The sequence below is a fragment of the Lipophrys pholis genome (assembly GCF_963383615.2).
Source record: "Lipophrys pholis genome assembly, chromosome: 2".
In the NCBI taxonomy this organism is placed as follows: domain Eukaryota; kingdom Metazoa; phylum Chordata; class Actinopteri; order Blenniiformes; family Blenniidae; genus Lipophrys; species Lipophrys pholis.
In genome coordinates, this window is record NC_137636.1 from 1053830 (window position 1) to 1075684 (window position 21855).

General features: G+C 41.2%; 1 protein-coding gene across 1 annotated transcript in view; it reads right to left on the reverse strand.

Moving 5' to 3' along the window:
- The window catches only part of kcnq1.1 (potassium voltage-gated channel, KQT-like subfamily, member 1.1), a gene marked incomplete at both ends in the record, with an annotated part of 60911 nt that overhangs the window by 27819 nt on the left and 11237 nt on the right, over positions 1 to 21855 (reverse strand). The window contains 4 exons of the mRNA XM_080458039.1: positions 1863 to 2003; positions 7439 to 7535; positions 8720 to 8798; positions 9207 to 9333. Of these exons, the coding sequence (XP_080314165.1) occupies positions 1863 to 2003; positions 7439 to 7535; positions 8720 to 8798; positions 9207 to 9333 (444 nt within the window). The remainder of the gene's footprint in view (positions 1 to 1862; positions 2004 to 7438; positions 7536 to 8719; positions 8799 to 9206; positions 9334 to 21855) is intronic.

Below are 21855 nucleotides of genomic sequence, written 5' to 3' on the forward strand. Positions count from 1 at the left end.
CTCAGCAGTGTTTCCTGCTCCATCATCCTTTTCAAAAAGATGCTAAACTGAAGCCAGAAAATCACAATAATGGAATAAACGGATCTGCTCAGGCAGCCAATGACAACCACTCGTTATAATATTATTCTAATTCTAATTACAGAACTGCAATAGGCCATTGAAGCAGGCAAAATGATTTACGTTTAATGAAGCCTTCAGTTGTATGAGATGATTGACATCGCTGCAATGAAAGAATAACAATCAGGCAGTTATGTGCAGGATAAAGGACTGAGAGAGGAAACACAGCCTGTTTTCCTGCATCCAGCCAAGATAAATTTAGCAGCAATAAACCTTCCAATAAGTTTCTGTACAGGTTAAACAAACAAGATCTATTGTAGTCATTATCAAGCTTTAGAGGTGCTGGCAGGCATTAAAACAAACACAGTGGCTCTTCATGTCACCGGCTCTGCTTTATGCATAGGCAAACAGCTCGGTTACCTGAGGTCTCTCTCTCTCTCTCTCTCTCTCTCTCTCTCTCTCTCTCTCTCTCTCTCTCTCTCTCTCTCTCGCTCTCTCTCTCTCTCTCTCTCTCTCTCTCTCTGGAGAGGTGGAGGATATATTCTCTGATTCATTTTCACCTGTCGAACCATCTTTTAAAGTTAGTCTTTGACAGGTGAGGCTCAAACAAAGAGCCACTCACGATGCACTCAACACCAGAAAGGGGCGTGTCCGTTTGTCCCAGAGGGCTGATTGAACAACTCCCAAGGTCGGAGCGACTCGATATTATTATACATCTTAATTGAAGGTCGTATCTTATATGGTGGGCTGCACAGTGAGTGATGGTTAGCACACTTTCCTCAGAGCTAGAAGGTCCTGGGTTCAAACGGACCCCGTGATGAGTTTGCATGTTCTCCCTGTTTCCTCCCTCAGTCCAACAACAAACATTTGAGTTGTAATGTTCCCATCAGTGGAGGCTGACGGGAAATGTCTTGGGTCGGGCTCTTCATTGTTCCAATTCAGCCTGCGTTAACTTAATCTGAATAAACTGCATTTATAAACCACATTACAACAATCTGCCTCTCTTAGAGAGAGCCCCTAGTGATGATAAATGATTGTACTTTTAAACAGATAGTGAATAGAGAGCACTTATTAAGATGACAATTTTATTAACATGCTTGTACACAAATACAAGCAGAAGCTTCATTAATCCCTTTCAGGAAATTAATGCGTTTTGGGGCTGGTTTACTGAAAATGACAGTTAGTCTGAGTTTAGTGAAAACCTAAACCCACCTCAGGGAACGTCAGTCCATCTTTCAAAGCATTTTAGAATTGTGCCTCAACCTGCAACATAAACTGCATTTTTTAAGCTTTTTGGTTTTCATTTCTTAATAAATACGAGCATAACTAAACATTTATAAACCATGAACAAACATAAACAAAATTCTGAACCGATTTCTGAGCATGTCAGAATAACGACACTGGAGAACGTTGAACCTGACCTGCAGCTCTTCAGTCAAACTTCTCCTTTCAAACGGTGAATTACAATAGATGTGACCGAGTTAATAATCAGAGACTCACTGCTCGTTATCGCCGTCACTACATCTTCTAGAAACATGCAAGAACACATCGGAACTGACTTGAGGCCAATCACCAAGGAAGATGCTCATCAGCACTGGCCACCCACCCACTGCAGAACAAGGATACCATATTCAAGCTGCAACAAAAGATATTTTCACTTTTGTTTGAGACGGGACGAAATGATCTGGCCTTTTTTATTAGAGTTTTATTTAAGTTTTATATGATGCAGCCATAAAATAAATTAAAAAAAGCCCACCCTCCAGAAGAATGACTCATATCAAATGCATGCACAATCAACTTCTTACCACTCCCCACCACAGAGCGTCGGCGTAGTTTCCAAACTGCGTGGCGCCGCTGCTGCTGACTGCATCTTTCTCCGCCAGGTACACAAAGTACGAGGAGAAGATCAGGCTCAGGAAGCCGATGTACAAGGTAGTGATCAGCTCCTGAAATGCACAGGCACCAATTGAAAAAACAACCCTATCTATGCAGACGGGGTGTATGATATGGTGCTTTGTGTGAATGGTGCATCACTTCTGACATAATCAGTCCAGATTGGCCAAATGTCTCTGTTATATCACTTTACCAGCCCACTGCCTGCAGTCTGAAGCAGCTATTTGATGATGATATGACACATGGATGTGAATATTCATGTAAATGTATGATGAAAGTATTATTTTGGTTTATGCAGACTTGTGTCAGTCATAAGGTTGCATTCAAAGTCGCAGACGTAACCAAACAACTTTGCGTCCGTCACTAATGTTCAGGCACGGTGCCTTGAAATAAGTTGTTTGAATGAAAGTAGTTTTCTGCTCATTACATTTGATCAAAATGCTTAACGAAATCTTACTAATCTGCTAAACCCACACAAAATGAGTTTTGTTCGATCATGTGAATGGTACAACATCTGAAGTGGCAGTCACGTTTGTTTTTATGATGAAACCACACACATGCACACATAAACATTAACGATGGTGAGTATGAACATTGGTATGAACAGACGACCACGTCGGATTGTTATCACCCGAGAGTGTTAACTATAAAACCACCAAGTCCCAGGGGAGTCTGGAGTCACGACACTCTGGAGGAAAACATTGTTCTTGTTGTCCATCTACTGAGCATGTGCAGGAGAACTGTTCACAGAGACGAAGCATTTTCAAAAAGTTATCCCCCCCGCCCCCTTTCCATTGCGTTTTCAAAAAGCTCCACTTTCAGTGGCTCCGATCACCGCATGAACAAAAAGCCAAAACACCCATAACGCAGGAAAGTTGAGCATTTTCACTTAAAAACGTTGTCATGTGAGCAGAGCTGCTAAATAGTTTTGAATGATCAAACCAACGCTATAATATCTGGTGTAGCAGTGAAGTACATCTGCTTTACATTGAAGTACAAATATATAGAGAATGAACTAAGTGTGACAAAAATCTCCAAATTTAATTGGACTACATTTAAAAAGGCACTTTAGTATTTAGATATGACGTCAGAATAAAACTCAATCTTAAAATAACAAGCAATTGTTCACACAAAAAAAGAAAATGTGTATCTTCATATTAGAGGCAACCACCGCATTCCATCTGACAGCGTGTCCTATAATAATCAGTGATCACTGGTGGGGTGTCGACTGGATTCAGACGGGCAGTTAATCACTACGAATTAGTTTGAAGCTCTAACAGCTGATATCTCCCAGAGTACTACAACAACTATAAAACGTCTTACTGCACATTCAATAAGGAGCCATCTTTGATTTGCACCGGAGGTCTAATTGGGGCTGGCTCTCATTCTGTCTGACTGTAATTGGACGACTACTTTGTGGAAGAAGAAGGAAAAAAATGTGGTTGAGTGCGCTCACCTACTACTTGATATAAACTGGGTTTACCCACTCAGAGAGCCGGCACTAAATTGGTCTGTATTCCTGACGAGCAAAGTTCTTTTTTTTGTGTGTCACAGCCCAAATCTGTCAGAGTAATATTATTTTCAAAGAGGCTGCAGAGGAAGCGGCAGAGTATGACCACAAATGAACTGCAGGGAACTTGGCTGCAGCGGCACAACTTAACCCCACATTACCTCAAACCAGTGGTTTACTAATACTTTTCTCAAACATGTGCAGATCTAACTTTGACAACTCCAAAGTAAACAAAGTAGTTCAACAGTGTAAAGTGTGGCGTCACACCAAGGAGGTCCCACACCTAAAGTTGGAGACCTCTGAGTTGAACATCACCAACATTTAACAACAGAATAGAAAAGATTAAAACTATGACCACTGGTACTGCTGACAGGACCAGGAAGCACACGAGGGACTTTTAGAAGTATAAAAGACACATAATGCCTCTTTCCAGTCCGTTTCTGATCTTTTCGTTCTGTTCCTATCTGCTCTTCGCCAGTTTTAAATATTTGCTGTACATGTGTTTGTCTTTCTTCCAGTTTCTTTAGTAGTGTGTTCCAGTGATTCCTTTTAGAACATATTTGTATGCTTTACAAATAGGCGAGTGTGCATTTAACTTATTTATGTCATTAAAATCCTTTGAAACTATCTTAAAATATATATTAAAAAAACACAGTTGAAGTGTCTGTAATGCACACAAAAGTAAGTTCACAAAGCAAAGCAGTGAGAGAAACAAGAGGCACAGTGTCGCGCTAAAGAGAAAAATGAATTGGTCACAAAAAAAGAGTAAGTTAGATAGAATATTGCTCAATTGAAGTAATGGACGAAGATAGAGCTGAATGCATCTTCTGTATTGATGTTTGAACCCGCTTGAAGCGGCACTAGTCAACCAAACCCCACGAGAGGGTGTGTTACAGACATTACAAGGAACTGTATTTCACATATCTGGTTTCTTATGAGGCTCTTTGTAATGTACAGGGGTGTGGTGGGGCGTTCCTACGATTTGGATGGTAACACTTTGGTCCCTCAAGAAATAGGGAATCACTTGTACATTCAATCATTATTCAATCCCACTCCCAGTGTTGGACGCCATTGCTTAAAGGGGCACACATTAAATCAAAGTCATGCCTCTATTGTACACTGGGTGGCAGTGTTGAGACAAGCAGCCTTGAACAGGTCCTCACTGCTTGCTGGAGAAAGTCAGTCAGCGTAAGTGTGTCCTCTAATAAAACCTGACATCTGGGGCCAGTCGGAGCATGGGCAGGTTATGGAGACCTAACTTTCTGTTTCCAGCAGGTGGCGCTATGGCCGATGGTTGTAATTGTTGTATGGCTGTGATGAAGACCAGGCTCGGAGGCTTTCAAAGTAAAAGCCCCCACAATTTTCAAAATAAAAGTATTTTTTTGTTACAACCTTCAAAATGTATATTTGATCAATATTCAAATGGGCCAGAGGCCATGAGTGGGCCGAACCCGACGGGCTGGAGTGGGAGGTCCCGATCAAGGCTGCTTGCAGCTTTAATTAATATATATGATCTATTTCTCCTTAAAGTCCGTATTTGTCTTCATTTAGGCACAGAGTGTTTTTTTTCTCCATAAATGTTTGTGAATTTCTCCAAATGTTTGGCATAGAAGAGTGACGAGACCTCGTAACACCTCTAAAAGATATTCACTGCTTGAACTCTATAAGTCTTGTGAGTAACAGCTTTTAAAGCTTTGGGATACATTTTCCTTGAGTCGCCACCTGAGGTTTGGTAGATGCGCTGCTGCTGTGACCTGGCAAACACATTCATTCCCATCTGCCAAAGAAGCAGCCAGCAGCAACCGTGCAAATTGTGTTTACAAGCTATAAGTGCTCGAATGCTGCTCAGTGTGTATTTAAATGCTGTTATAAAACTTAGAGTAGATACTGATTGGAGTGAATGAAACTCCATTGGCTTTAAAAACTCCAGCTGCTACCACAGAGGGGGTGCACTTGCATGCGTTTATATAAGGGACTCACTGAACAAAATATTCCAGTTGTGTGTGACGGCAAGAAAAACCCACAGAGGAGCAAATATTGGCGATTCAATGCATCAGCGTCCAGCTGGTTGATGTCAATCTGACTTCAGCTGCACTGACTGCTGGATAAATACACTGTATTTCCCCTGTGGCAGCTGGAGTTGTCTGAAAGCCTTAAAGGCCACATGATTACTCTGTACCCCCAACTGATTGCAATGTGAAATGGAATAAAGATTAAACATAAATACATAGCAAAGCTCCCGCCATCAAACGCATCAACTCCCAATGCCTTTAATCAGAAGTGAATTCACCCGAGCCTCTCACCGAGTCAATCTCACGCTCCTTTTTTCAGGCTGCATTTGTCCATTTGCGGTGAAGTGTGCACCATATTAAGGCACATCCCAGCCCAGCAGGTGGGTGTGAGTACAACCGGACCAAGAAATCCACCAACAGCCTGTACCAGAGTTGAACTGTCATCCCCCCGAGTGTGAGACAAACTGGTATCAGATATAAAGCACACAACACGACATGAAGTTAAATCGCATTTTGTGTGGGAGAATTGAGTCCCCTCAACTCACTACACACTGTGCAATTTTAACAACCTTATAAGTTCACAGGCAGCCACACTGTACGACATGAATCTAATACACTTTAGGCCAAGACATGAAGTCTGTGAAAACACAAGCTGAGCCACAGTGTACGATGTATCTGAGTCAACATGGTTGTGCAAGAATAAAACATAAATGTGCGCCATCCATTCATGAAAAAGAAACTAGTGAAGCATGAACGGAGCTCTTGCCCTTGTGACATTCATGTGTTTGTGTTTGGCTTTACATCCCACATGTGCGCGTTTTGCATTGTCATGATCAGCCGTCATGATCTCCAAACATTTCTGACACTGACAAGATATCGCCTCGATTATTTCACGAATATTATCTTTCATCTGGGACGGCCGAAAGCGGGCCGTAGGCCACACATGCTTTTCTCTCACAAAGTAGGAAGTTTTGGTTAAATGTCAGACTTTCCAATGGGCAGTGAAGGAACAGAGTTTGGAGAAATGAGTTAAAGATTTGCAGGTTTGAATTCCACTGCTGACAAGAGACCCAACTGCCCACAGGCACTACAGCAGGGGTTTCAAACTAATTTCTCTTCAAGGGCCACGTGCAGCCCAATTTGATCTCATGGAGGGTCAAACACTTCTTTTAGAGGACTCTGCTTAAACAATGGAAAAAGATTGCAAGCCAAACATGGTAGCAAAGAAAATTGTCATCACATTGATTGTGAAGGATCTGCAGGTAAGCTGCTTGACTCCCTGCGGTGTACACAGCAACTGGCTGATTTATGAGTAGAAGAAAAAAAATCAATGTATGAATCCATGAAAAGTGCTTCATTAGTTATTCTTCACAACCTCAATCTGAGGCACTGTCAGAAATCAGTTTGGCAAAGAGCTACAGTTTTCCCCCGCAACAAACATTTCCTTTCCTTTCAGCTGAGGTCAGAGGCTGTGGATGATCATCCTCAGCCGGGAGCAATATGCTCATCAGCCAAGGCCAATGCAGGGAGGCACAGTAGGTGGTCGAGGATGAGTAACGTCCTCGGAGCTGTGCTCATCACTCTCTCTTTCCTATGAACATTAAAGACAACCACCTTGGCCACTGGGGATAATCATGGCCACCTCTGTGTCCCGGCTGAATGATACCCTGGAGGACGACACAGCCCTTTCTCACAGATGAGCCTGTAGCCTTAAACATCCCTGTGCGTGCACGGTGGTACCTTTTCTTGCCGTTCTCTGCTGAAAACCTCTTTAACTATATAATGTATTCCCATGTGGCACGGTTCTTTTTATTCTGCATACTGATGAAAAATAATACGTGCTGCGGAGACGCTATTACTCCCCAGATAAAAGGCCTCCAGCCTCCTAATAATAACCAGAAGCTTTGTTGTTGGCGATAGGTTGTGAAGTGGAATGCAGTGCACTTTTGAAGCTGTGATTATTTACCTGCCGATGGATGAAGACAACAGAGCCCAGGAGACGCCAAGTCCCTCCCTGCCGGTCAACGTGGAGCATACGAAGGATCTGCAGGAATCGAATCCCCCTGGAAAATATGGAAAGAGTTTACATGTACATTCCGATTGCATGCGAGTATGTGTGTTGATACAATAAGACCAAAAGTATGTGGATTCTTAAAGACTGCATAAACAATGGAGGTGCAACAACATCTAACTGTCTTTTCTTTCATGAGGAAAAAAAAAGAACATTTTTCCATCTTCTTCACAGTTTTATCCAAGTCACAGCCCTGGAGAGGTCCGTGACTGCCGTACAGTATTTACCAATTACATGATACCACATGAGGGGGGAATCCAAAGTAAACACTTGCATGCAAAAGAAGAACGTCCAAACTTCCAGCCACTGTTTGAAGTCTGTCTGTAGGTGGGCAATTACTTCAGAGGCTGATGAACAAGGTCAAACTCGTTGTAACAGAAGACGACTCGCTCTACGAGTTGAACCACATTCAACCTAAGATGTGACATCTACATGAAGTATCCACATGCTTTTGGTCATCTCAGTTTCTGGACTAAAGGTCCATTCATCCTCCATAAGAACAAGAAGAAAGTTCGGCACTGCGAAGTCCTGCCCAACAAAATGACGTAATTTTCTTCGTCCAGCTCCATCTGGCTGGATAAATTTGGTTCTGCTGTTCCAACCATCGATGGAAGTGTGTCGGTGCTGCTCTGCCGTGTGCTGCGTGTTCCAGCTCACTAATGACTACCAGTCATATTTTAATCATGTTTAGCTCGTAACCTCACTACTGTATGAGCCCCGCAGCTCGTTAACATGTTGGAGGGCGGCGTTACGTGATGCACCTGAACGCATCACTCAAAGCGGTCAGCTCCTGCAGTCAGAACAGACCAGCATGGCGGCTCAGACACAAACTCGCTCTTTTATTACTGAAACAGTTCAGAGAAATAAGCTGTGCAGTGGAAAAGTTAAAACGTCGCTTCACAGAAGTGAGCCTGCTGTGGGGAGGGGCGTGGTCTGACATGAGGGGGCATGGTCTGATGTGAGGGGGCGTGGCCTGTGGGGAGGGGCGTGGTCTGACATGAGGGGGCATGGTCTGATGTGAGGGGGCGTGGCCTGCGAGTTCCACAGCTTCTTCTCAGAGTAGGAACTCTAAAAAAAAAGAATTTTCAGCAGCTGGCTGACGTCACAGCCAAACTTTTCTTCTTGTTCTTATGGGTTCTTATGGGAGGATGCAGGGGCCCTAACATTGTCTCTTACCTGATAGCCGAGGTGGCAAACACTTGGCCCTTGGAGCCCACCCCCAGCACAATTATTGAGGCAACAACAACAATTAAATCTATAATGAGAAAACAACGGAGGGATACATGTAAAAATGACACAAGTGGGAACAGGAAGCAAACAGTAAAAAATCATAGAAGACGCCAAAAAAAATGGGGAAAAGTGAAGATAAAAAGGTTTCTATTAAATAATTTGGGTGAGAAGGGTTATGTGTAATAATAAGGCTAATATTCATTGCTGCATATTTAAGAAACACCTGCAGGGTCCAATTGTAGGAATAAAAAGCAGAAGGTGGAAAAAAAAATCTGTCAGTGACAGTTTTAATTTCATGCTGAATTTGTCTTAGATATCTCATTTTGGGAAGAAGCTCAGGATACATTACAGACATTGTTTAAAAATGAGTGTGGGTGAGGCGCAACGTGTCTCTTTGTGTGCCCGTGCCTCTGCACGGGGGTTATGTTCCCACCTATAATAGATATTGGCTTCCTGGCAAAGCGTAGTCTGCCCCAGATGCCAACATATTTACTGCGGCAGCCTGCTGACCAAAGGCGGACGAAATATTCCACGCCGAAGAACAGCACAAGGACGATCTCCTGTCGGGCGAACGTGGGAGAAGAACAGGCAGGTAAAAACAACCAAACACACACAGATGTTCTGGCAGGTGATTCACTGTACCAGCAACTGAACAGCTCTTCAAATGGCAAAGCTGCTTGAAAGACAGTGATAAATATACTGTGATGAAGAAGTATTTTTTAATACTTGCACTGTATTTAATAGTTACTAACTTTAAACTACCTTTAAAAGCATTAATTTCTCCTGAGTACACCTACAATGTTATATTATTCAAACCATTTGATCTGTACGTTTGTTTAACCGATAAGTTAGGAAAATTCTGCTTTTAAATCTGTATTTATTTTTAAATGAAGAAAATACCTGCAATTAAATGTAGTTTAATAGTAACTAAGATAAAACATATTTTACTTAACTGAATAACACTTAGTTGCATTTTAATACAGATTTTTGATCATTTTTTTACATCTCCTTGGACAACATGCCTGAAAAGAATTGAAAGCAGCATCACTTTCAAACCTCAAGCAAAGTCATTAATGTTCCCAGTGAAATAAAGAGAATTAACTGTCATTCAGTCAATACACCATTTGTCGCAGTGTAATTTGCTCCACATTGTTGATCAGGTATTTGATTGGACTGAGAAATGTACTTGGACATGATGAACAACGCGGCTCACTACTTTGAGAAGGTGGTGAATGACACGAATCCATACTTAGTTGATTTTAAGAGCAAAGTTTATGTGTGAGTGTTCCTGTGGCAATCACTTTAAAAAGGCAGCAGCCGGGCAGACACTCGATCATGTAGAAAAATATGTTGTATAAAGATTTTTTTGGCTCCGGAGAGAGCGAAGCAACATCTGATAAATCCCCTCAAGTGACTTGAGTCAGCTTGATCTGAGGCTGAGGGAAATCTGGGAGCTGGGAAGTTTGCAGAAAGTGGGTTACGAGACCTCGGTAATCCACTCGTCGAATTTCCTTCATTTGGCCACATCGAAAAGTTCAACGGGAGCCGTCAAAGGTTGGCCCACGATGTAGGTACAGTAGCTCTTGATGAGGCGGAGAATCCTTTAGCTGTCTTAATTTGTGTACTGCTGGTTTAAGAGAGAAATTGTGAGAATTATTTTTTTTTTTTATCAAATAGCGGGAAAAGCACATATTTGTATTCCTCCTGAGAGTCTCCTACCAATGACACAACAATGCAAATATGCATCTAGTCAGCGTCTTACAAGAATATAATCTGGTCTTCATCTTGACTCAGGTTAGGCGGTCAGGACTGTGATGATAATACCTGCAGACTCAGATTAAAAATGCAATCAAATAAAAATCTGTGCATTTTGACAGAGGAGAATAATCTTTCTCTTAATTAGAATTGTATATTGTTGATTATAAGACTTCCATGCATGTGCATTTATTTGAGGACAGAGTTGAGTTTTCAGTGAAATCCTTAGATTTCTTCCTGAAAGACACTAACTCTAAATCGTTGTGAACTTATGATCTTAGTTTTACTCTGTTCATTAAAAGCTGCAGAGAAAAACGACAAGACTTTTAGCCTCTTTTCTCTCTTGTTAAAAAATAAGTCAAGGTTTTAATTAATACAAAAAAATAATTTGAACTTCTTTTCTGAGAAAGGCGTGATTTCCAGTTTAAGTGCATTTTAAGTCCCGTTTACGCCAAAAAGTTTCAAGTGAAAACGCATCATTTTCCCATTTCTGTCCCTCTGGAGAGGAACTATTCACGACGGTTGTGGTGTGCATGCACAGGGTTTCTAATAAAGTTGTGTTTACACCCCATCTCCATGGCGATGAAGTCAAAGCGTTTTGGAAAAATTCCATCTTGGGAGCCGTTTTCAAAAAGTTGCCTTTTTAGTGGCTCCGTCCACTGTTTGAAAAATGTGATCAGTTTTCTGTTCTCACTTAAATAACGCTGAAAAGCCGAAGCTAACGCTAACGACTCGCGTCATTGGCTGCTAGAATCCAACTTTTCTTTGCCGCTCTTAGTTATTTTCTAATTCATTTAAAAGTGAAACTAGTAAAACAGCCAAACCTTAAGCTCCGACAATAACAGCTCCTCAATTATTGCTGGTATTTGAATTCTGCTAAAGTTTTCCCTCCCTGAGGACAAATGGATTATATAGAAAGCCGTCTCACTACACAATGACAATACCATGTGGAAATGAATGAACTCGTGTGAATGAGGATGCAATTACCTCCACACGTCTCTTAGTCATCGACAAGCATTTGGACAAATAAGCTGTCTGAACGTGAATCAATGGCCTCTCATGGATTTTAGATTTTTTTTACGGTGACACAATTCTTTTGCGGTGAATGATGGGAGGAAAACACTGGGGGATGTAGTCAGATGATGTAAAGCGGGTAATGTTTTCAGCTAGAAATCATTGGAGGCGTTTTTCTTCACCGGAGTCCAAGATTGTGTCAGTGTGTATAAAACAGCAGGTTGTGAAATGACGAGAGGATTATTAATCTGTTAAATTGTGTTCTTGGAAGGAAATGTGTAAAAACGTTGCTCGGGGATTTTAGCATTTTATCTTCAAGGGTTGAAGAATAAATGATTGCTGCAAGACAAGTAATACATCAGCAAGCAGGAAGGCAGAAATCAGACAATGTCGTTTTCTGCCAACAGGAACTTCAACAGGAGATTTTTCTGGGCTGGATAAGAAACTAGTGACCAGAACTATCGATGCAAAACCAAAGGCTAATTTACCAAATCCTACAATGGAAACCGCATGACTAGAATTGTCCTATCGTGACAGATTTATCCAAACTTTCAGAGTTAATGACACTATAAGGCCCCGTTTCTAGTGAACACACATCGTTTTTGCATTTTCATTTCAGAAAAGTTTCACAATTTATTGAAATCGATGTTCGCCAAGGCAGAAATAGCAGAAATTATGTTTTCATGTTCGTGGTTGCTTTTGTAATGAAACCACACACACACACACACACACACACACACACACACACACACACACACACACACACACACACACACACACACACACACACACACGTGTACAAAAACTGTTTGCTATGACAAGTACATGGACGTCTGTACTGCACCGGACAGGAGACCAATGTGGATTGTTATTATGGGTAGGCATGGGTTCCTTTCACATTTCAACCGATTTTCAGTACTTTTATGTGTATTTATACAGCAGTAAATGCTTATTTGTTCAAATATCAACACTTTTTAATATAACATATTTATTTCTTAATATATAAACTAAATAAAAATATAAAATAAAAAACATGTCAAAACAGCATCCAACTGTTTTCATTCTAACATCAAAGTTGTTTCCCAAATTTCTTCAATACGAAAACTACTAAACTACAACTACGCAGTGTTTTTTCTTAATAATGCACAAATTAAAGCCCAGCTCAACGCACTCCTTTTCTTTTTCTTTCCCCTCTGGAGAAACTGTGTGACCGGGGTCCATTGGGGGAAAAGAAGTTTAAAACAAAAGAGCACTCTCTTCAGCCTTGTGAAGATATTGTGCTTCACCAGGAGCTTCCTCAGACTAGAAGTATTCCTGCCACTGGCCTTGTACTTCACGTCACAAATATTTCAGTGAGCTTAATCTGCATCCCATTTTAAAGAGCGGAACCGTACTCCGATGCTGTGTTCAAGTGCCGCTCGGAAAATCGCCTCCTCTCCCACTCCCTCAGAGTCACAAGGATGCGTTCAGGTACCGAAACATGGGACCGTTTCATTTTCCGAGACTCGAGACTCGATACTCGGTAGTACCGATGGAATTCAGAAAAGTTGCAGTTTCCCTTTTTCCATGGAGATGTGGCCAGAGCGGTTTCATAAAGCTGTGTTTTCAGTGGCTCTGAGCGCCATTAAACCCAAAACGCAGTGGGAGGGTTCCATTTCCTCATGAGAAGGATTCCCTGTGGTTAATACCCCATTGTCATTTTTCATCAAAGTTTCACAAGTGGGACATATAAACACTCTGTGATATAAACAAGAGCTCCACAGGTGAAGCAGCTGATTTTGCTTTGTGTGTGTGTGATATGTCTTTTGTCCTCACATGGGAGCTCCACACAGGTGAGGTGATACTCAGTCCTGACCGTGTTTTCACACTGATTCACTTGTCTACAGGAGCCTGCGACACAATCTTTCCAGTGGCTTCACACAATCTTGCGTTGAGATAAAGGTCCTGGAATTCCATCACGGTGTACAGCAAAGAGAAATCCGGTATTAATAGCAGCAGAAACCTTTTTTTTTTTTTTTTTTAATTTAACATACAAGACAAACTCAATAATCCATCATTTATGATAATCAGACAGGTATTTCTCCTCATCTCGGTAGAAATGATGCCTTAAAGCAACCTTCTTTCTCAGCCAGTGGTCTAACCTTTTTCTCTTCTTTTTTGTCTAATCTCACCCCTCTCCTGTCCAATTCCAGTCATTAAGTGCCACTGAGCTGCAAGTTTAATTTAACAATATATCTAATGGACGTGTCTTCAGCAGGATGTACAGAAAACGTTAGAGCAACCCACTCATTGTAATCAGCAGCATTCCAACCCTCCAGCATCGCTGTCCTCTGTACCTGCTCTCTCATTACAGAAAACACACCAGGGACAATAAATCCGTGACACCTCCTCTCAACATCCCAATATCAAGCTCCATAAAATCTATTGACCTAATACTAATCACAGAATCCCATTCCCATCCCAATCTCATTTATTCCCTAACGTTTGACCTCATTTCATCTCACCTGCATGTTGTTAGGTGTTGTAAACATTAGAAGCCCTTTAAAGTCTTTACCGACGACAACAACTCGAGCAGATTTGACATGCTGCTGAAGTACGAGGTATTTTGGTCTGTGCAGTCATTTGGATGTCAGCGTTATAGGCCACGTTTACCCGGGTTCATACAAAAAGGATAAGTTTACCAAAACAATTCACCTGATTGTTAACAAATAAAATCTCCATTTCCATGGACCCACACATGGACCCGGGTCAGAGCTACGCTGAGCAGCCAAACCTGTAGGGGGCAGTGTAGCGAGAATCATGAAGCCACGCTAGCCAATCAGAGTCCTGGAGAAACCACAATGTCACGAATGGTGCGAGTTAATTCCTGTTCTTTTGTTTGTTTGTCTCGATCAACAAGCAGAGCTCCTCCTAAATGTGGCGTCAGAACAGAGAGCAAAGCACGAGAACAAGCAGCTTTCAATCGTCGTAGCTGTGTTAATGTGTAAATGCAAGCCCAAATGCAGATCAATAATTATGGTTTTAGTTTTGTAAGTACCCGGGTACGAGTAAACGTAGTCCTGAAGGGTCCCGAAGGATTTAAGTTCTTCTGGTAGAGATATTGTCTTTTTTCCACGGACCTGTTTAGAAGGGAGCTTGATATCAAATAGGGCTGCAACAACGAATTGATCAAATTACATTATTAAAAATGTTGGTAACGAATTTCATTATCGATTCACTTTGTCACGTGATTTATGTTGCCGAGTCGTTTACTTCACCTTCAGAGCTTCATCAACGCTGGCCGACTGAAATAAAGTTTAAAAACAGAACCTCAGCCTGCAGAACCAGGAGAACGGAGCGAGGCGGAGGCGGTACAGTAGAACCTGTGAGGACCTGGTCTGAGTGACCCCCTGTACTGGACACCGACACATATTTACCTGTTAACTCACCTTAATGAGGACAACCTGCTGACGAGGACAACAGACAGGTTCTCCTGGTAAATTTCAAGATGAGTGAAAATATAGACGATTTCATTACATCCACTGTGACCACAACAAAGAAAAACTGTAAAGTGTAAATTTAAAGGTTATTATATCAATACTTTACCAGTCTGGTCCACTCAAGATGAAACTGGACTGTATGTGGTCCCTGAAGTAAATTAAATCTGATTTAATAATAACCAGAACAGATTTGGTGTTTGTTCAATATCAACTCGTCCTACAATTTGAGATGTTGTTTTTTTCTTTTTTATCCGATTCATCGATTAATCGAAAAAAATAATCTACCGATTAATCGATTATCAAAATAATCGTTAGTTGCAGCCCTAATATCAAACTAGCCTGAGCGTGGCTAACATCACGAGCAGCCACTTGGTGTTGATTTATAAATACTTTTGTTGTGCGTTGCTCCAGTCAAGTATTATTTTGTTTTTTTCTTTTGCGATTGTATTCTGAATACAGTGCGGCGAAACAGCATCTCTTCATTTCCCACAGCAGTGTTTTCTAATGGTATTTGTTCTGGCACTGCAGCGCCGACTAGTGGCAGGTAAAGTTTACGGTGTATACCCAGTTATTTTTCAGTCAAATTTGCTGACAACACTTCCAATTCCCCCAGTAAGCACCACTCAGCAGCAGTTATTATTGCCTTCTCCACATGTCAAATAGGTGAATATACCTAATGATGTAAAGTTCTTTGGGGACTCCTGAAGGAGAGGAAAAGCTATACGAGTGAAATCCATTGAGTTGTGCGCATTGCGACAATGCAGTTTTTCTTAATGGTTTAGATCAAAATGTATAGTTGGGTTAGAGTGTATATTACCAGTAACAATGCAATGGTGTGTGTCCGTTAACGTCTGAATGTCCCACACATGCTGGCACTCCAAATAGTTCTGCCAGAGGTTTTCAGGCGATGGATGAGCAGTAACACAGCTGAAATAAAGGATAAGAAGGAACTCTGTTTTCACCTGAAACATTGTGTGAACGTTATGGAGGTGGATTTACTGTCACAAAGAGCCTTTATACTTTTATTTTAAAACTTGAGAGCATTAATATTTATATTAGGTCATCACGCGACCTTTCATCCCTTTAAAAAGGTTTAAGACTTAAATACTGTATATAAAGCATGTCATAAATAAATGATTGTGTTCTTCCTACCCTGTTAACCTGATCAGAAAGTAAATAACCTCAAATTTAAGTCTGTACTTAAAGCAAATTCTGATAGTTTCATGTCAAATGGATTATGTTGGTGACGAGAGAGGAAATGCTATAAATGTCAATATCCAAATACTCTGGATCTGACTGTACATTTCCTCCTTTCGCTTTTGACAACCAAAGAATTTAATACTTTGACTAGTACACAGGATTTTGGCAACATGAAACAAACCAATTCTTTTGAGAACGTGGGCAAACTGCCCAGCATCTGGCGGGCACTACAAACAGTCAGCCGGTGCTGTGTTTCCAAGTAAAGAACATCGTGGTCTCTGTTAACCTTGAGTGTGCAAAAAGAAAAAAGAACATGACAAAGACGATGCCTCTGTGTTGTGGGAGGACGGCATGAAAGAATGTGGCAGGGTCAGAGCAAATCTCCACACTAGAAAGCATCAAGAACAAAACAGTCCCATCGGGATGCAGGATAGAAGAGATGAACGTTGGAGGTTTTGGTAGGAGCAAATATTAATTATTCATTATCTGTGTAGAAGAGAAGAATAAGAAGATTAAACATCTCCAGAGGGTAAGGCAGAAGAATGTCTCAATGCATTTCAGGGTTTTGTGTGAGTAAAGAATCCCACCGTTCTTTTTATGGACGGGGTTTTCTGCACTCTTATATAAATCCAACAATGAACCTGAAGGATTTCAGGTTCCGATGGGCCAGTTTATACAACGCCATGACTATTCCACCCTATTATCCACAGGCCAAGGTGAACTTGTCACATGTGGCATGCTCCAGCCACCCTCAAAGAAAACCTTCAAGCTGGCTTCTATCCTGTCTTGGGTTTTTTCTTTTATCTGAGTTGGAGCAATTCGCCCATCGCCCAAGCAGTTCCTGTGCTCAGCGGCTGGAGTCTCGGGGTTAAGTTGATCTTATTTACTCCTGGTGTCAGTGAAATGTCCTGGTATTGTTTGGAGAAAAACTGCCCCAGATGTTTAAACAAAACGGTGCTATACGTGTTCAAGTCAATCATCAGATAGAGGGACTCTTTGGAGCTGCAGAAGCTGTTTTTCAGGAATTTTTCAATTTTGTTTTTGACGAGCCGTCATCTTTAAATTTTACATTTAGTCAAAAGTAAAATCTGCTAGGTAGAACAATTGTGTATTTAACCACTAAATAAACAGGAAAGTGACCAAAGATCATGAGTTTCCATCACAGAAAGAATTTCCCACTGTTACTAGTCAGTGGTTTTAAACAAATCCTACTATGGGTTTAAGGGATTCTTTAAAGCCTTTTTCTCACAATTATTAACTATTATCAGCATGGAATCAATGGAATCATCATAAAACACAAGAATCACTATTTACAGAGTCACAGGGGAGTTATTATATCACATTGAACTGTGTAAAAAGACACAACAAAGAATAACTCAATGTAAATTCAACACAGATTCACCAAAAACGTTAAATATCAAAGAAAAGCTTATTGGTTTCCCATGTATTTGTACGTTCATAGGAACCTAAGAGTTCCAGTCAATTTTTTATAAATTTATTTGTGATGAATGGTTAAAAAATATAGATATATTCTACTTTTGTGAAATACTGCATTTGACATTTTCATTATTTTAAAGCTAAAATTAACAAGAATTGAACCGAAGTTTCTTGAGCTACATGCGAGTTGAAGTGTAGAAGTTGTAAACTACATGAAAGTGTCGTATTTCTAATGGAAACGTGAGGAAAACCGACTGCAACTGAAGTGTTAATATTCAAAATACACCTGTGTGTCGTTTCAGCTTGATAAAATTTGAATGATCAAACAACACATCACAATCGGACGTGTTTACGAACGTCAACCAGCGAAAACAAAGGATTCAGGAGTGCTGAGCAGATGATGGACGTCAAAGGGAAGAAGAGCCGAGGAGAAAGAGAGACTACAGGCTGTAATGGGGGGGTAAACAGTGGAGGGAGAAAAAAGGAAAAGGTGGATCTTCCTGTTGAGATTTAGATTCTACAAGTCTCTGTTAGCTTCGTTTTATCTTTCAGACGCATGCAGTTCATAGACCACTGATCAGAATCATTAAAGGTCCACTGAATATTTTAAACAAATCCTGCTTTTGTTTGCAGCCCAAACACCTCCCATCCATCCCCAAGGCCAACCAAATCGTGGGATGCATGAGAACTAGGAAATGTGTTGAAAGCTGAGACATTTTTTTTATGTATTTTGAGCCGACGTTATTGACATTACCGAGCTGCCCTTTTTAAAACTCACACTGGGTGTCAAAGCTTGCAGGAAGAAGCACCGATCTGCAGACGGAAGTCAACAGACGTCGATCTGTTATAGAAACGCTGTCCAAACTCAGAGCTCCTCCAAACCATGGAACAAAAAACCAAAGTTCAGAAGGAATCCCAGTGAGGGAACAAGAATAAAGTCCAAACCAAAACCAAGCCCCTGTGAAGGGCAACAGGCAGATTCTCAGGGAATGGAAATGGGGACTCACTGAGGTAAATAGGCACTACAACAGATGGATTGACAATTATATAAAGCAGACTCCCACCGAGTCTGATCTCCCACAGCAACGTGACAACAGACAGGTGAAGTGAATAACACTGATTACCTCCTTATGACTGCACCTGCAAGTGGGTGGGACATGACAGGCAGAACGTGAGGTTGTTGTCCTTAAAGTTAATGTGTGAGAAGCAGAAAATTGTGCACACATAATCAATTCAGGGAGTTTCAAACTTGAAATAAGTAGATGTCTGAGGCAGATCGTCTGCAAAACTGCAGTTCTGGTGGAGTTTTCCCAGTATGTTTCAGTGAAACTGTGTTGCTCAATCCATCAGACGAGACACTCGAGCTCTGGGATATCTAACCCTGTATTGTATGTTTCAGGTTTATATCTGCTGCAACACACCTGATTGCAACAAGGAGCTCCTTATTGGGCTTTCCTAGGAACGTGGGCCACGTTTACACATACCTGGGTATTTAAAAAACCTTTGGGCCTTGCATTTACAGACGCAGCTACGAGTCTCCACAAACCATGGTTCCTGAAAACTCCGGCCACAGTGGAGGAGAGCAGGAGAGATCTTGATCTCAATGAGTTTTATTTTCCTAGTTAAATAAAGGTTAAATGAGATTTTGTTGTTGAAAGACTCTTATTGTCCACCGACTCATTCATGTACAGAAAGACGTTTTGCTACAGGCGTGGTGCTCAGGTGCAGGAGCAGCATTTCAGAAAAGTTGCATTTACCCCCGCTTACATGGAGTTGGAGCATTTTCAAAAAGTTCCACCTTGGGAGCCGGTTTCAAAAAGTTGTGTTTTCAGTGGCTCTGACATCGTTGTTATATAAACGGACCCCAAAAGAAAACACAAGTTTTACTTCTTCTCTTAAAACTGTTGTTGTGTAAAAGTCGCCTTTTAGCTATAAATTTGTTGAACAACAAAATGCTTCCTAAAGAAACCCACACTGAAAGAGAACACACGTTTTTTCTACCAGGCGGTAGCGAGGGATATCAAGCTTTATTTTTACTACAAAGGGATTAATAGGCAGCACGGCTGTGCAGTGGTTGGTGCTCTGGCTCACAGCGAGAAAGAAGGTGGGTTCAAATCCAGCCTTTGTGTGTGGAGTTGGCCTGTTCTCTCCGTGTGTTGGGGTTTCCTCCCACAGTCCCAAAAACATGCACCTTGGGTTCCTCAGCTAGACCCTCGGCCCCCGCCGGTCCCCACTGGCCCCCACCGGCCCCCACCGGCCCCCTTTTAACACACATTATAGTAGCAATTGTTTCAGTATCACATTTTCATTTTTCTTTCTTGTTTGCAGAGCTTTACGGACACGCTCTAATCAAAGTCAGATGTGTTGGAGCAGGAAGACGTTGACAACATGCAGAGGTGGGCACTACTGGACTGCAGCGCTGCGGTCCAGTAGTGCCCACCTCTGCACAACACCACAGTAACACTAAAAGCACAGAACACGACAAAACATGAGGATATATCACATTGGGAACATGAAAAACGAACATGCAAGGGTTGCAAAGCAACCATCAAACAACACAATCATATCTATGGTGGAGAGCAGCGTGAGTTCTATACTCGTGGTGCAAACACTTATAATGCTCTGCAGCATCACGGAGGTGGAGCAGGTCTGGTCATGCATTTATGCAGGAGAAGCAACCTTGTTATTTGGATGTACTTCCTCATAGATTCAGTGAAACTATAAAGAGATCTCACACGTTTTCTTAGAATACAGTGTCAGTGAAACTAGAATGTTCAAGAAAATAATGAACAGCACTGTACGTATTTCTTTGTTAAGATACAAGAAATATGTTTCTATACTTAAATAGTCCCTGTCGAACAAACATCGCAATGTTTCATGAGTTTATGACACGTTGCTTCAGATGCATTGGAACATCTAATGCATGGCCAGTTAAAAAATAAATGATGAAACATTTAAGCAAAGATCAGCAATATATCTTCTCCTAATAAGGAGGATGAACACAAGCACAGTGTTTTATGCTTGCAGGAAGAGAATCCACCGAGCTGACAGCGAAGCGGCTGAAGAAATGCCTAACGAGCATTTCAGAGGAAAAGTCCTCATATCCAAAGAGCCATTCTTCTGTTTATGGTTCCATTCCTGGTCCTTTTGTTAAGAAAAGGTAAAGTTCCAACAGTCCAGACAGACAAATATCAATTTATTTATTTTTTTGCCCAGTTGGACACTTTCCAAACTCATAGTAAATGGTAAATGGACTTGACTTATATAGTACATTTTCACCGCTCAGGCAGTGTCAAAGTACTTCACACGTCATATTAACCCATTAACACCCACACGTCAGTGGTGACAGCTTCCATGCAAGAAGCCCAAACTCCCCCACCAGACTCACTCTACAACCTGAGTCACAGCTGCCTCGTGTCACAACAGGGATCAAGAAAATACATCATGATGCAAATTTGTTCCATTTTCTCTTACTTAATTATCATGTTGATAACTCAAGAATGTGTGTAATGTAATGTAATGCATGTCATTTCTGTCTCTTGAATTGAATAGTGAATCCGTACCTCTACAGAACCAGGGTCTAAATCTGTCCCTGTGTCTGTCCTAACCCTTTCTCTCTGTCTTCTAACGTCTCCACCTCTCAGTCTGGTTCTGCAGGTTTCTTCCTGTTTTAAAGTCGTTTTTCCTTTCTAGAGAAAATTTCCCCGAGAAGCCAAGCTGGGGAATTCTGGAAACGTTTGATGGAATCAGTTATGTTTTGTTGCTGCATTGATGCAGAATTGTCCATGTCAGCATCATAGAAATGATTAAATTCAGACATTTCCATGTGATATTTATAAGCTAAACATTACTGATTTGTTAAACACAGTATAAGAACACATAATATCATCAACACTTACTTCAGTAATGTTTGATTCACAGACGAGATTGAAGTCTGGTTGTTTTTGACAGACTCAGGATAATGCAAAAATAGATTTACGTTCACTATTAAGAGCCAAACTTCAATTTAGTAAATTCCTTCTTTATTCCCATGAATTCTCATTTATGCCCGTGGAAAATGTCCTACTTCCTAAAATGTATGGAATTGTGCAGCCCTGTTCCTCTCCATCATATCCTTTGCTTATAGGAAGTTGTTGAGTTATTCTCTGTAAAAGTGCCTTGAAATGACCGTGTTGTAAGTGGCACTAAAACGATTCA